Source organism: Fringilla coelebs (genome assembly GCF_963513975.1).
Source record: "Fringilla coelebs genome assembly, chromosome: 1".
NCBI lineage: Eukaryota > Metazoa > Chordata > Aves > Passeriformes > Fringillidae > Fringilla > Fringilla coelebs.
The window spans coordinates 36,167,636-36,183,937 of record NC_140028.1 but is presented as its reverse complement, the minus strand read 5'-3'; the positions used below and the strand labels follow the sequence as shown (position 1 = coordinate 36,183,937).

The following is a 16,302-nucleotide window of genomic DNA, read 5'->3' as shown; positions in this document are numbered from 1 at the left end:
TCCTTTACAATGAAAGATGTAAAATGTTGATATTGAAAAGCCAGCTCTTCCTGGAGATGATGCTGTGGTGACCAGGTAGAAGTATTGGTAGTGCTGAAATCAGTCTCAGCACAGAAGTATTTTAGAAACATCTTGGAGGAAGCCAACCCCTTTCTTGTGTTATTAGCATGGTAACAGCACTAAGTATATAATATAATAATAGTTGATTATAATCTATAATTATCTGGAAAATCCATTTATATCTTAAAATCCCCATCATTTATTTTGGCTTTTAAATGTAAGGTTCATCTGACTATTCCCCTGAAATTTACTGGAGAAAAGTTTAAAAAAAAGAAAAAGCGTTGGAATGCTCCAAGATTCAGACTTCCCTGAACAAAGCCTGTATAAATAATAAGAACTAAACTACAGCAGCAACTTCTCCCAGAGGAAAAAAAATGCAGGTTTAATCCATGTAGGCATATCTATGTCTAAGCTTTGTATTTGATTAATTTGCTAATATAGTTAATATTAACTCAGTAGAGACTCAAAGTAGGTAACCATTGAAACATGTTTTCCTACTCTTAAACTACTTTTTTATTAGCAAGGAACTGACTTTTTTATTTTTAAGTAAGCCAGTATTAGCAGCTTTATTTCTAGTCAAAGGGACTGCAGTGTCCATGTAAAATAGGTTGAAGCATACAACAAGGTCTTAAGAAAAAAGTGTTGTGGGAACTTGATGATGTACTGTATAAATACAGCATGTACTAACAAGTTAAATTTGTTTCAAGTTATTAGATAGGACTTCCTACTGCAAAATCCAATGGATATCCAGCCAAAAGATATCATAGCAGGTACTGCAAAACAACAAAGTATCAAAGCATATTCCTGGATAGAAATACATCCAATTGAAAATCACATAAAATTCCCTTCCTTCTGAAATAACAGCTCCATCCAGAAACTACTAATGAAGCCTGTATCACCATTAGTAAATTCTCAAGCATTTCCATTTGTAGCATTTATTGCCTGTAATACTCAACTGAAACCATGTAAGTGCTAATCACACACCAGCACCTTACTATGTTTATTGATCAAACAGCCCTCAGGAAAAAAAGAATAATAAAAGGGTAATCCACTTATGGTTTCTTAGGAAAAAAAAATCTGCACAGTTTTTGGAATGCTTACTATGAAGGCCAAAGATCAGGGACAAATACCACCTGTGGACAAGGTCACTGTAAACCAAATGTAGACATTTGACACTGGCAAGAGAAAGTGTGAAACCTCAGTGTTAAGAATGAATCAATGACTTTTTTGTAAATAAATTACTCCAGCCTACAATATGTCAATCCACACCTGCACTAGTATTAAATACCTCACCACACAATTTGTGACTTTAATTTCAAAGCATTTTTAGTTCTCTCAAAGCCTTTTTAGCTCTTAATTTTAGTAAGCATCAGTAGAAGTCAGCATACTGAAGAATCTACCTCAGCAGTTTTTCTTGAAAACTCAACAGTAACCAGAGAAGGTCACTGTATTCCTGAAATGTTTTCACCACCAGCTGATGACAAGGTTTATCGAGCATTAGAGGCGTCCATTAACATTAGAGGCGTTGCTATTACTAATCCTGACTCTTCTGCCAATCCACTTAAATATCTACCCTTCAAGACAGGTACAGAACTGCACCACAAAAAGAAAAGCTGCCTTTTGGCACACCATGTCAGGCAGATCTTGAGGAACCAAGTTCAGTATTAGTATTTGTTTCCTATCCTACAGTCAGCAGTTATTTAAATATCAACTTGGATTCTATTTTTTTTAACACATTATAATATTGTGTTTCATTCTGTAAACCACTTCATTTTTTTATAATCAACATTTCTGAGTTCCCTATTTGTTTTAATATAAATTCTGAAAAAAAAAAGGAAGTAAAACATCTTAAGCTTCAATGACTTCCTAAAATATTTAACTCCCCATTTCAGCCAATTTCTAAATAAAGAAGAAATTGGATAAGACAACCTACTGACGACAAAAGGCTTTTAAATAGATATGGGTTTAATAAAGTTATTTTATACTTAATAACTTTTTGTCAGTGTTTCAAAGTTCTCTTATTTTTTAAATTCTGAAATTTAAATTTTATATTTTATCATCACAATATTTTTTGCCTACAGTGAAAAGCAACTAGCTCCTTTTTAACTTCCCAACTAATTTTTTCCCTAAATTGAATAGAAAGCAACTCAAAGCAACTATGATTGTGGCACTCCCTCCGTCAGAAAAGCAAGAATAATGCCTATTTACTCAGTAATAGGTACTGAAAATTCTCTCCCAGGTTTAAGAATGGACAATTTGGTAATTGTACATAAATCATCACTGTACAACTTAGGCACCTCAATGGATAGGTAACTACTTTCACTGCTTATCATATTCTTAAGCCAGTCATTGTACACCAGCCAAAGGCCATCATTCAAAACAACTTGCAGGTACTCTTCATAAAACACTGCATTAACAACTACTTACTTTGTTACCTCACGATTTGTCAATCAGTTAACATGAAATACTTAAAATGCCAAGAAAACGGAACATTTCTATCAAAGAAAAGAAGAAAAAGAAACTGTTGAAATGCAAGCAAGCACTGTCATGTCAGAGAAAGTTTTGCATCAACTGCAAGTGCAGCACAGAAACCAGTAACAAAAGTTCTGCTGTTTCATGGAGAGTGCAAATGTTTTGACGTAACAGAGTAAAAGCTGCTCCACTGAACCAGTATGCACTGAGCTGGTACTCTGAAAAGTCCATGGAAGCACAGTAACTGGATTACAGTGAGACAGACATCAGGCAGTGCTAAGCAGCCCAACCAACAGTCCTGATAAAAGTGCCAGACAAGTCAAACACTGGGAGGTAAAATCAGTAGCTTGGAGAGCAAAGAGCAGAATGATGCGGTATTTCTGATCACAGTCAAAAATACTGTAATAGGAATTAACCACACATGACAGAATGAAAAAAACAGAAAATACAAAATCCCAAACTAGAGATAAACAAACACCTAAACTGTTGAGTACAGAAACAGTACTGATCACATAGAGCTCACTAAGCAAGTTGCATGCAAGTAGAAATGATGGCTGTGTAATGTCTCTGACTGCAGAGAGGTTCTGAGATAAACAAAAAATTTAAAAAATCCTCCCCTAACATGAAAAGTACATCTAGTAAGGGCACAGAGGAGACCCCTCCATTAGGTCATGCTTTTGTATTTTTTTGTGATCAATCTACACATGAACAGTGAGCTTATCCTAAGCTTATCCTAAGCAAACTTTTAGAACAGTTATTTACAGAACTGCTAATTTCTATTAACCCATGCAAATATAAACGCACAGCAGTATTTCAACACGTAAATTACTAGCTATATTTGAATTGCTGATGATCCAGTCTTCCACAAGTCTTACAAATTACATCCATCTTTACGAGACTTTAAACCTTATTTCCTTACCTCACAGCAGCCGTAAAATTCTCCCAGAAAGCCTATTACGACTACAGACTAGGTTCACACCAATATTGCAACAGTAGGATTTTAACCAATGCGTTTTGTGTTTTGTCATCATTTGTCCCTGTGCCAGCACCTCTACATTGAGATCATAACCTTCTATATGGTTACTAACACCGAAATACACTAGACAAAACAAAGACTGCTGAACCAAAATTGTTAGTTGCTTTTTTGTTTGTTAGTTTGCCACAAACAAAAAGAGCAGAACTCATACTGAGAACACGTCTAACTAACTGAGGTAGCTCACTACATTAAACCCTCTCCCCTAGATATAACCTCCTTCAAATACCAGAAAGCCTTTGACAGACAAAAGGAGCCTTCAGTTATTTAGAACAAATAACATGGTATTTTTAAAGAAGACATACTGAGGTGTCCCACATTTTGTAATATTTCATTGTTTTGTTTTGGGGGGGGGGGGGGGGGGGAGGGGGGGAAGGGGGCAGAGAATACTTTTTCAAAAGTAACTTCAAGAAACAATCTATTTCCAAAACTTGCACCATTTAGAAAATATACAATAAAAACATTCTTTACAGAAACTGAGGGTATCTAGAGGAGAGGGGGATATTAAGCTACTTTGCTTAACAATGCTGAACAGAACAGCCTGCAGGCGGCTTCCTGCTGTGACCTTCTATTATTAACAAACACATTGTCCCAGCAATAAACACACTGGAGCCCCACAGCCCAGAGATGCACCAGCAACCAAGGGTGTCATTTTATAGGGAAAAATAACAGGAAAGCAAAGGCCAGGAAAGTTAACATGGAACAGACAGATGTGTATATTATTCTTCCTTCAGGTGATACAGTACAATTTGGAAACAGTAGCTAAAACCAAAGTTTTTGGAACCTACTGCTCACATGAAAATCCAAGGCCTGGGAGAATCATATTTTTCTCCAAAACCACAAACTTCTCAGTGCCAAATCACAAGTACTGGCAGAGTTCAAAAAGAATCATGCAAGAGAATCATGCTTCCCATTACCCAATCTCAACTGTTTCTCAACTTTGACGTGTTAAAGAAACCCCACATGCCAAGGATTACAAAAACAGCATTATTAAGTGATTCAAGCAGAGAAAAATAAAATCTCTACAGTCTATAAAAAGCTGTTTCCTTCTCCTTTGCAGATCAGAATTTAAGCATTCCACTTAATAACATAAATGCATTAAATGTACGAAATTTACAGTTTTTTAACTGTAATTTCTCACAAAGTATTATCTTGAAGCTATATGGTAACTTCCCTTTAATCATCAGATATCCCTTTAAATACATAGTTTGCCTACCTCCTAATTAATATATGGCCTTTGTCCTGTCTTTCTCCAACCATTCAGCCTCTCACAAAGAAGAAAAAATAGTACGCCACACAACAAAAAAATTATAAAACTGTTGTGATGCAACATCCCTACTATTTTAATTTCACAAATACTATCTGAAATACTTGGCTTTTGCCTTTTTTCTTTGTCAGATATCATAAATTTAAACTTTGCAGGTTTCAATGAATAATTAAATTTTCAAAAAGTGCAGGTAATTAAGACTACCAAAAATTAAAATTGAGTAAGAAGTCAGCAATTATAGACTGCATGTATTTTACCAGATCTGCAAGGGACTCTAATTAAACACATATTAATTGCCCTAATCTTCTTAGGCAAGTAATAAATTGGAAGAGCTGATTAATGCACTGGATTTAGTTCAGCTTGTTAAATCTGACAACCTGGCAAAGGAAGACTATCTTGAAAAGCTCTTTTAGCTAAGTAATTGGAATTTTACTCTCAGTAATTTGCCATTCCATAATAAGAGCTATTTAGTACATTGACTCTTCATCAGTGGTTCTTTTTAAATATATACTAGTTATATTGAAACAGTACCATTATGCTGCTCATAAAGATTATGAAAAATTATGAACTTTGACCTTTATTGTCCATCAAAAGACACTTTCACTCTGAACACAAATTAGTGTATTTCCTTGTAGGCAATAAATCCTAATTAATTTTAATTCTAGAAGCTGCTAATAACATTTTAGAAAGTCCATATGGACACATTAAGTCCTCTACACAATTCATAAAGCCAGCAACTAAACCAGTTTTCAATATTAAATTACTGCTGATGACTGCTGGAATACAACGAAATACCAGTATTCAAAGACCTTCAATCTCTTCTGTCTTTTTTTACCTATTTATGCAAACACTTCTGCATGTACATAGGACAAGGGAGGGATATTTTTGTAATATCAGCCATAAAAAAAAAAATAGAGAAGTGTGGAAACCTCCAGGTAGAGATTTTAAAGGTCTGCTATCTCTCCAACACAATTGCTTATTTCCAGCTTATAACATGGAAAAATGCCTCAAGTGTCACTTAAAAATAAGCAGATGTAGGTGAACGAAAAAAAAAAAAAAACTCCCTTGCTAAGGAAAAAAGCAGCAAGTTAAGAACAGGGAATCAGAAATTTTTATACTTGAAAAATGTTTTGAAGTATTCCACGAAAGCTGAAACAGCTCTTCATATGTCCCAGAAAATGTGAAAGTATATAAAGTCTTTCACATGAAGAAGCTTAAAAAGTCATGTGTTCCAAAACAAGTTCAGTCAGAAAACAAATCCTAAACATAAAAATATCTAGCTGCCATCAAATTTTCATTCTCTACTCCTCAGAGCTAACATCCCATACTTCTCCTGTAGAACCTGTAGCTTCCAGGATCTACATTTAACATTTGTTGCTCTTCTGTTGGCAAAATCTAGTGTTCATATGCCTTGAAAATCAGTCACAGTGAACCTGAAACCTATTCTTTGCTCTTTAAGTGTAGTACCAACTAAGGAGTCAGCCAGACATCAGTTCTGAGCAGCAACATAATTTGCACAACTAAGCTTTAACACTTAGAATAAGCAAAACAGCAAAAAGTTGATCAGATAATACTAGAGGACTGATAAGCCACTGAAGGAGACATGAAGGAACCTCAAAGAACTGTCAAACTCAGATGTTCCAAATATTTCCTACTCACTGTTCATGATGCAGTGCAATTTACCACTTATCACTGAGGTCCCTAGCACAGGAGAAATTCTTTACTGGGAGGGCGGTGAAGCATTGGCACAGGCTGCCCAGAGAAGCTGTGGATGCCCCATCCCTAGAAACGTTCAAGGCCAGCTTGGATGGAGCTCTGAGAAACCTGGTTGAGTGGAAGGTGTCCCTGTCTGAGGCAGGCGGTTGGAACTACATGATCTTTAAGGTCCCTTCCAACCCAGGCCATTCTACGACTCTATGATTGGATAAACAGGTGGCACTCAGTTTCAACCCTCATCCTCAGTAGTCTTCATGAAAGAAATAGTATTTTGCCATCATGATATTGAGTTTAATTAAGTGGCATAGCCTTTTTCCATTGGTTGTGTATTACTTGCAATGGAAGGGTTAGGGCTTGTGCCTGAAGCTCCCATGTACTACTAAAAGATGCCAACAGTAGAGAGCCAATTTCAATTACTTTCCAGTTGATGGCATTGACCATCCAAAGATCTGTTAGACTTGTTAGCTGCACTTAGGCTATGAGAAAAAATTACATATCTGAATCTAAGGTCTCTAACACATAAACCTTCAAGGCTTATAAAAAGACACATGATGAGAAAAGCCCTCAGATTTCAGCATCTGCATAACTGAATGCTAAAACACCTCAACTTCCTAGCACGGCATCAGTTCAGCACTGCTGAACATAAACTTAAGTTTGAAATATGACAATTATTCAGTTTGTGATTTGCCTGCACTCCATTTCATTGCTTGAGAAGACATACCACAGCTTTATCAGTGGCAGAATACAGTTTGTCATAAATCAGCACTGAACAGGGAAAGCCACTGAATATTATTTAGTTAAGTGAGAAAATGGACAGTGAGAGTTGAAAAATCCTTGGTGAAAAGGAACTATTCAGATGACAGGATGTGCGTCATCTGTCAGGAGCAAGAAGCAGTGACTGCAACTTCTGGTCCAAAAGATGCTGGGTTCTGTCTCACTTGAAAGAAAGAAACAAAAACAGGAAAAGCAGAATTCTGACAGAAGTTCCTATCCTTTTTGTATAATTTGTTTTCATTTTTGTACCACATCACCAAAAAAAATTTAAATCCCAAATTAAATTCTGAATATAATTAAAAAAAAATTTTATATAGAGCAATGAGTTCAATACACAGATTCTGGAAAGCACACAGGAACAAAGAGCATGAAGTAATTTAGACCCAAGCATCCATTAATGTCTAGTTTCAGTTCAACAGACTACATCATCTTCTGGTAAACTGAAATCAATTAAAAGCTAGAACCTGCATTTTGTAAAGCAAATGAAAGACAGCAAAGACCTTGTTTTCTGCCCTACAGTCTTTCTAACAAAAAACCTTACAACCCAAAACCTAATTGTGATAAAAAGAAGTCTACATTTATCTTCTCGGCACTTTTCTACCATCTTTCCCCATATTTATGCAGGCAGTTCAAAACTCAACTTCAGCATTTCCTGTCAACATTAAAACCTAAAATCCTGACAAGCACATGACAAAGTCTTGTGGTTGAAGATGCTATGTATTTAAATTTTCATGATATCACACTTTCCAAATGTTACAAGCATACAAATCCAATGTATGTTCTTACTGTTGCCAAAGAGCTTTCTAGAAAAAAAAAAAAAAGAAGAAACACCTACAGGATTTCCAGTTTTCACTGACTTATCTCTCATTTTCTGCACATATCTGAACTTTGCTCTTTTGGCCCTTGAAACTGAAACCTAGAAAAAAATGTTGTTGAAGAGATTTCCATAAAATTCTTTACTGTTTCCCAAGTAATATTTGCAAGCTACAGAGACTGATAATGAACTACCATTCCCCTCTCAACTTTTACAGAATGTCTCTGCACTCTAAACAGACATGTAATCCATACTAAAAGTAAGTTCTTTTGAAACACATGCTTCTGTTATTACCTAAATGTTTCAGGTCTTATTGTTATTATAAAAGTAGCAAAGACTTCTGCATATTTCACTTAATTATGCCTGTCCTTAGAAAAGGTGAATATCTTAAGCCTTAATTCCATTTTTTTTCTCCATACATCATATTAGAACACTCATCATTTCTAAAGTTATAATTATGACATTATTTTTAAAAAATTGACACACCTCTTCTAAATTTTAGTAACTTTGTTCATTTTTCTTTGAGGACACATGTTTTAAATCCCTGTGTTTTGCATAAGTGGTGAATCACAAGATGATACTCGGGCATAATGCTGAATTCCATGTCAACACCTAGTCATCTTTAGCTTTAGCATAATTAATGAAGTGCTTAAAGGTAAGCAGTAGTAATATTTCCTAGATCACACAGAACTTGAGTACAAACCATAATTTCCCCTCCTACAGGTTCACACATATAAATAAGGAGTGTCAGACAGAGGGAAATGCAATAATCCTGTAATATCCAATCATAATCCCAAATCCTGGGCAGCATCAAAAGCAGTGTGGCAAGCAGGTTGAAGAAGGTGATTCTCCCCCTCTAGTCTGCTTTCATGAGACCCCACCCAAAGTGCTGAGCACAGTTCCAGTGCCCCCAAATAAGGACACAGAAATGTTGGAGCAAGTCCAGAGGAGAGCCACAAAGTTGGTAAAAAAGGACTGGAGCACCTCCCTTACAAAGCCAGGCTGAGGAAGTTGGGGCTGTGGGAAGAAACCTCCTTGTAACCTTTCAGTTTTTGACAGGGCCTACTGGGAAGCCAGAAAGGGACTCTTCATCAGGAACTGTAGCAATAGGATACTGTGCAATAGGCACAAATTGAAAGAGGTTAGATATTAGGTAGAAATTATTTACAGTGAGGGTAGTTAGGCACTGGAACAGGTTGCCCAGGGAGGTTGTGGGTGCCCCAACCCAGGCACTGTTCAAATTCAGGTTGGATACGGCCTTGAGCAACTTGGTCTAATGGGTAGGGACTAGATGATCCTTAAGGTCCATTCCAACCCCCTAACATTCTATGATAATAGGACACACTGCCAAAACTGGCGGGGCTGTGTGATGAAGGAACTAGTGAAGTCTAGCCTTGTGTTTTCTCAAAAAGAAACTCGTACATCTACAGCACAAATGACAGAGGTTCAACTAACATATTAAAATATCCAAAACCTTTCTACCTAAATATTTAATATACAATTCCACTTGTGTTTTACCCTATTCTAAATAATTGTTTTAAACATTCATCTGAGGCATCTCAATGCAGCAACATGACGTTTCTCCACCCCCATGGAACAGCTCCTCACACTTCCAAAGTCCACAGCTCCAACAGAGCACTACCAAACTGTATGTAAAATCACCTTCAGATAGTTTGATGGCAAGTTAATTTCTGCTATGACAGAATAATCTTTGGAAAAGGCTGTTGGGGTTTCTTTTGAATAGTGATTCACTTTAGTTAATCACATAATTTCTGTTGATTAAGTGCATCATCTCCAGTGTGCATGTACACAGAGATCTTCCAGTACTCAAGACTCAGCAGTGAGAAATATTGAGAAAATCCAACAATCACAAATTTTAAGAGGCATAACCCATCTGACACCTCATACAAAGATATCAGAGACCACTATAAACCTCATTAATTTCTACTCCACCTGCAGGATGTTCTCTCAACACAGAACTGCAGATACTTACTTCCAGAAATACACTGAAGCAAATTCCCTACCCAAAGGTGGGGTTCAAAGAATAAATGTGGCAGATGGGAACCATTTCTTTAACTGCACTACTGCAAGGCAACCTTATACAATGATAAGAAGGATTATAAGAGAACCTGAAGGAAAGGGACAAAATTCGCTTTCTTGTAACAAGGCAAAAAAAATTTGTTATTTGGCAAATGACCTGCAAATTAATATTTCTTCTAGGCTATGGTCTGACTACTTCAAAATACCATAAAATGAAAATCTTTAATTGCTTGCAGCCATATAATTTCAAGAAGGCAATATTAGAAACTTAGTATACAAATTCAGTCCAAGTTGCACTTTGTACCACAATTAGATGTTTAGACTGTTTGGATCCAACATTCCATTGCAAACTTACTTTTGTATTACATTCTGTAAGCTGAGCATCATACCCAATTCACTTTTCATCTTTTCTCTGTTGACACGGCACTCAGCCAAATAGCGGAGAGCCTGAAAGAAAGAGGAGCACAGCAGATCAGCAATACATCCAGTACATTACTAATCATTTCTGTTAGTGCACATCTGCAAAATAGCCACAGAGGCAGGTCTAGTAGGAAGAGAAAGAATTATCACCTACTATGAACATTATAAAAATAAAATATTTTTATAAATACACAGAAAACAGAGTATCTAATCTATGAGAAAGGGCTGGGAGACTGGGTTTGCTAATACCAGCTGAGAGCCTAAGGGACAATTTAACAGTTGTCTACAGCTATGCAAGACGCCTTTACAAAGATGGTTGAGCCCAACTTTCCTCTACAGCAGCAGACAAGGGGGAACAGCCACAAACTGTAGCTTGGGAAGTTCAAATCAGGTATAATAAAAAGCTTTTTTCCTCTGAAGGTAGTACAACACTGGAACAGATGACCTAGTGGAACTGCAGAACAAACGAGACAAAGCTACAACTGACCTGATTGAGTGCTGGTGACAGTCCCAACTGAAACAGGAAACTGAAGTGATTGACTTCCAGAAGTCCCTTCCAATAAACAATTATGTGACCTGAGATCTAAAGTAATTTTTATACATGATGCTTCCAGTATAATTACCATCAATTCTGTGGGCTCCGCCAGTACTACAAGCAGAAAACTTACCACTACCAAGTTCCTACTGTCCACAAAAAGAGGTCTAAAACATGTATAAGCTTTTGAAGACTAATTGCAATTTCATCATTCCATACAGGAATAAGAACACCAGCAGCAGCAAGCTTCTTGGCTTACTGTGACCTGAACTGGAAAATTACACTTATTTGTTGCTCAAGGTTTTGTTTACTTGACTTTCAAGGTAGTGTCTTTGCACAATTTTACACTGTTGACCCCAGTTGGTAACTGTATATTCATATGATCCTCCTAACATTACACTCTTCCAATTAAAATGTCAGTCCTTCTGTTCATGAGACATCTCTCTATTGTTTGTGCTGAGAAAGTTTTCTTAGAAGGAGCCTCCAAAGGTGTCTTATTGATGTAGGTAAAAGAACTGCACCTGAAAAATCCTGCAATACACAAATACAGTGATTTATAAAATGGGGTTTGTGACACAAGGTTTAGAAGCACACCAACTCTTTATATATAGCCATGTAGTAGCTACACTGCACAGTAACTGCTTTAAAAATAACATGCTCCTTAATCCCTTCAGAAATAGAGGACTAATCATCAGGGCTTGTTTTTTCCAAGTCATCTTCTGCACATATCAGGTAAAATTAACAAGACTGTTTTATTGCCTTTCAAGAAATTCTGGCTGCTGTCTGGCATGGCAAGAACCTGAGATGCGATTTTTGTTATTTCCTGATGCGGTCCAGTATCAATAGTTGCAGCTTATAAATGTTGTATATCCATTTATTATCTTACTTTTCAACTATGGGGAAATACCTAAATGATATCTCTCAAGTAACTTGCATGCCATGAAATGTATCCTTGCTGGTGTAACAAGTTTCTTATTTTTATTCTGGCAATTTAGTAAGGGTACAACTCAGTTGGACAAAGAAAAACCTATTCTCTTAACAGCTAATTTTTTGAGTCACAGCTCAAATAAGGCCAAAGTCACAAGTCCAACTTAACTGACCCAACTTTTCAACACTAGGAAGTTCCCATCCCTCCTGCCTCCCACAGGAGATAGAAAGGTATCCCTTCAAAGAAGTGAGATCATTTACACTTATTAAATCCAGTATACTGAGTATACTGAAAGTATAGGGAAAGTTATTGACATGAACTTTGGCTCAGCTTCTGTTCAGCTAAACACTTACCTGTGGTTAGGTGAGTTCATCAAGTAAGGTAAACATAATGAATAGGACTACCTGCATACTTTAACACAAAATACACTGCTGCTAGTCTTGATAAAAAGACATCTTTGATGGTTTTTATGGGAAATTTTAAAGTAGTTCCTTAACTTCAGGGTTCTATTTCATAGAATTTTAGTCCAAATTTCAGGGGGGAAAAAATAGTAGTATTGCCTGTGTTATGTCTGATTTTTGAAATTTATATCATTCAAAAATTTTAACATTTGAAGTATATCATAATGAATTTCTGAAATCAAGACTAGAGAAAACCAAAAATAGAAATATACAGAACATACATATCAATTCTTCATCAGATACAAAAAAAACCACCCTCCCTGAAAAGTTCTACAACACATCAAAAAAGTTAAATATGGAACTATTATGATTCATACAGATTATTACAATTTCAAGTACAGGAATTTCTGAGCAGTATGAGAAGAAATTTAAAGTCAGTGCTGCACATTCTTTTATTAGGTACACATTTAATGGAAGATCATTACTTTTAACTATTCCCATTCAAACAGAAGCACTTTTTGACCAACAGGATGGCTACAAAAACAAAAAGCCTTCTCAGAATGGAAAAATATAAAACATGAAGACTAAAGACTTGTCAGTAAAGATATTTAAACCTTCAGAACCTAAGCAGTTCAAGAACTCATTAACACAAGGAGTCCGAGTAGCAGACCAGAACATGTATTCACAGTAAACAGATCCATTTCTCATTGCAGCCACATCCTGGTCTCTAAAACCTGATTCTTAATCCACTCTAACTGGAGTTTATCACTACATGGAACAACTCATCTGCCTCCCATCCACACCCAAGGAGATTTCCTTTCAACACAACTTGAGTACTATCAGGGGCTGTGGAGCCACACTGCAAATTGGATTAGTGCTCATCGCTCTTGACAAAACCAGTTTTTTTATGCAGAACTGGATTTTGTAACATGACCAAGAGACTGATTTGTGAATCTCATGAAGGCAGTGAGAATACACAGCCCAACATAACAAAGGAAGGAAAAAGACCGTGGGACATCCAAACAAGAACTTCTTTTAAGATCACAGCCTAAGGAAACTACACGGGGAAGAAAACCAATGCAACACATTTCCAAGAACAGTAAACTCCAATCTATGTTCTCTTACTAAAGAAAACTATAGTCTGCCAAATGCTATGGCAAGGCTAACCTAAAAAACAATTAGCAGGACACACGTTTCCTTATGGGACCTCTCTCCCCAAACACAAAAGAAATCAATCACTAAAGTAATTTCAAGAAGTCCACTAATATCCACTGTGAAAGCAACACAAATTAAAAACAAAGAATTACAGTACAGATAGGTCTCAGTGATATAAAGAATAATGTACACCTGCCATGTACACATGTAAAAGCCAGAGCTCTTTGCTCTTTCCCATTCTTTACAATTAAATAATGACATCATTGAAAAAAAAAAAAAGGAGCACCACAAAAACTTCAGTAACTTAAAATCTTAGAACTCTAATTCAACTCTTGAAATTACTAAATTCTGACTTTCATTTCTCCTATTTCTAAGCAAGAAATACATTTTTAAGCTAATATTACAATTCAGGATAAGAAATCAGGACTTCAGCATTTATGATTTAGAATGAGAAGAAACAGTCAAAAGCTGGAACAAATTGTATTAGATTGTATTAGATTTTGTTTTTAATACCATGAGGCTGCTCAAACACTGGAACAATGTGCCAGAGAGGCTATGGAATCTTCATCCTTCAAGGTGTTGAAGATAAAGTGAACACAACCATGAGTTGTGATCTGAGTGCACCTAATTTAGGCATGGGATTGGACCACATTGCCTCGGGAGGTTGTTTCTAACCTAAGTTTTCCTATGATTGGATTTTGATTTTTATAAAGTGAATATCAAGTCACTGTCTATATTTACCAAGCTCTATGGCTTCATCTTTAAAAAGAAATTTAAGGGTCCTTACCTCCCTCCCCACAAAAAGTGAAATAGCTGTATTAGGGCAAAAAATGCAAAGTAAATTAATATTTTTATATTTAAAAAATCCCCTGGAACAATGTGTCATTTTTTAAATACATGCTTTAAAAAAAAAACCCACACATGTAATGAATACCAACATAATATTAAACCATTATTATTCACATTTTCACTTGTTTAAACACACTTGTTATTCCCATTTTCACTTGTTTAAACAAATTGTTTAAACAGTTTCATTTGTAAATTGCTTGTTTAAACAACTTGCTTAACAAAGTTTAAAAATTCCCTACCGACATAGAAATTTATATCCAGAACACTTACTAGTAATGCTGAATGAACAACCTGAGGGTTGGGATGGTCCAAGAACAGAATAAGACCTGGCAGGCATCCTTGATCCTGAACAATGGCCCGTCTATTCAACGGATCAGCTGCTAGATCTCGGAGCTGGTTAACCACAGATAGTGCATCAGGCTCCTCACTCATAGCAGAATTCATCTTTTCTGCACCATTCATACAAAATACCTGCTGAAAAAAAAAAAATAATTACTACTATCACAACATTTGTCATCAATTAAAACAGAGACAAAAAAAAGCACAAAGGCAATGATTGGCTCTAAACAAAAACGTACAAAAAACCCAAGGACTAGAATTCATGGAAGGTGGATGGAATTGATAAGGATGTGGGTCCTGAAATTTATGAACTGGAAATCTAAACTTCCAATGCAGAGAACAGATATATTTGGATAATAAGGTTTTTTATTTGTTTCCTATATGTCATTTCAGACCAGTCAATCTTTATGGCAGTATTGTGTGTTAGTTTTTTTCTCCTTACACTAGTGAAAAATGTTTTCAATAAATCCAGTCTTCTCACAAGGCACCCCAGAAGTCCATAAACACTTCTGTGCAAGGGTGCAAAACCAAAGTATTTACAGAGTAGCTTTGGCAATCAAAAAATTTTACAAAAAATGAACCACAAAAGTCAACAAAATATTAACAGTACATCAAGAACAGTGAATATTAAGCTTTATTCTTCATCCATGTATCAAATAACTAGTGCAATACCATACACTCAAAGGCACAAAGGGCTTTGGAGGCTGGGTTTGAGTTGTTTTTCTCCTTTTCACAAGTATCCCTCGATAAAAAGAGAGCAAGCAGGTCACGCCTTGCTGCAGTCGAAGTCCAAACCACCAGATCAATTTCAAAGGAGACACGTGTTAGTGTGAGAATATCAGATTGCAGAGTTGTTATTAATAATAACTACTTAAGAGGCAACAAAAGCATAAGTTTGTTCAGAGAAAATGCTAAAATCTTGGTGCAAAAAAAAGTTTCTTTGTGCCTCAGAAACTACTAAATGCTAACTGTAGTCATGGTTGTTGCCAGTACCAACTCAGCCAAGTAACTTAAGGCACAAAAGTGGGAGTGAATGCATATTGTTAATTTGTTAAATCACTCACTGTCCCCCAAATAAAGAACAAATACAATTTTTAAGCTATCACATTCTTTTAACATCATTTGCAACATTAAACAGTTTTTCTTCACTGAAGGTTGGCCTCTGAAGAACATAAATTTATCACACTCATCAAAAAAAATGAACCATAAACACGCATTTAGATTATGATAATTTCTGAAATTTTCACAGAGAAAAAATGCTGTTAACCTCGAAGTCAATGTTTCTTACTTCAGGAGAGTGCTAGAGTGAAAAGTACAGGCCAACTATTAGTCTCCAGACTATTTCTCTGGACTATCAGAAATGAAAAAGATATCAACTGGGAGATACAGTAGCTCATCCAATACAAGTTAGTGCTGCCAAAGGAAAAAACTCTAACATAAAAACAAAACAAAACCTTAGCAAACAAAACCACCAAACAAAGCCAAAGCAACTCTGTTGA

The 16,302-nt window shown here is 36.0% G+C and overlaps 1 protein-coding gene across 2 annotated transcripts in view; it reads right to left on the bottom strand.

Moving 5' to 3' along the window:
- The window catches only part of ARMC1 (armadillo repeat containing 1), a 33,591-nt gene that overhangs the window by 15,756 nt on the left and 1,533 nt on the right, over positions 1-16,302 (bottom strand). Inside the window, exons 2-3 of one of the 2 annotated variants that reach the window (XM_084201350.1) lie at positions 14,735-14,938; positions 10,532-10,623 (exon numbers count right to left, since the gene is read on the bottom strand). In XM_084201350.1, coding sequence (XP_084057476.1) covers positions 10,532-10,623; positions 14,735-14,926 — 284 coding nt within the window. In that variant the 5' untranslated portion in view covers positions 14,927-14,938. The remainder of the gene's footprint in view (positions 1-10,531; positions 10,624-14,734; positions 14,939-16,302) is intronic. The other variant, XM_084201349.1, reaches the window with a different exon arrangement.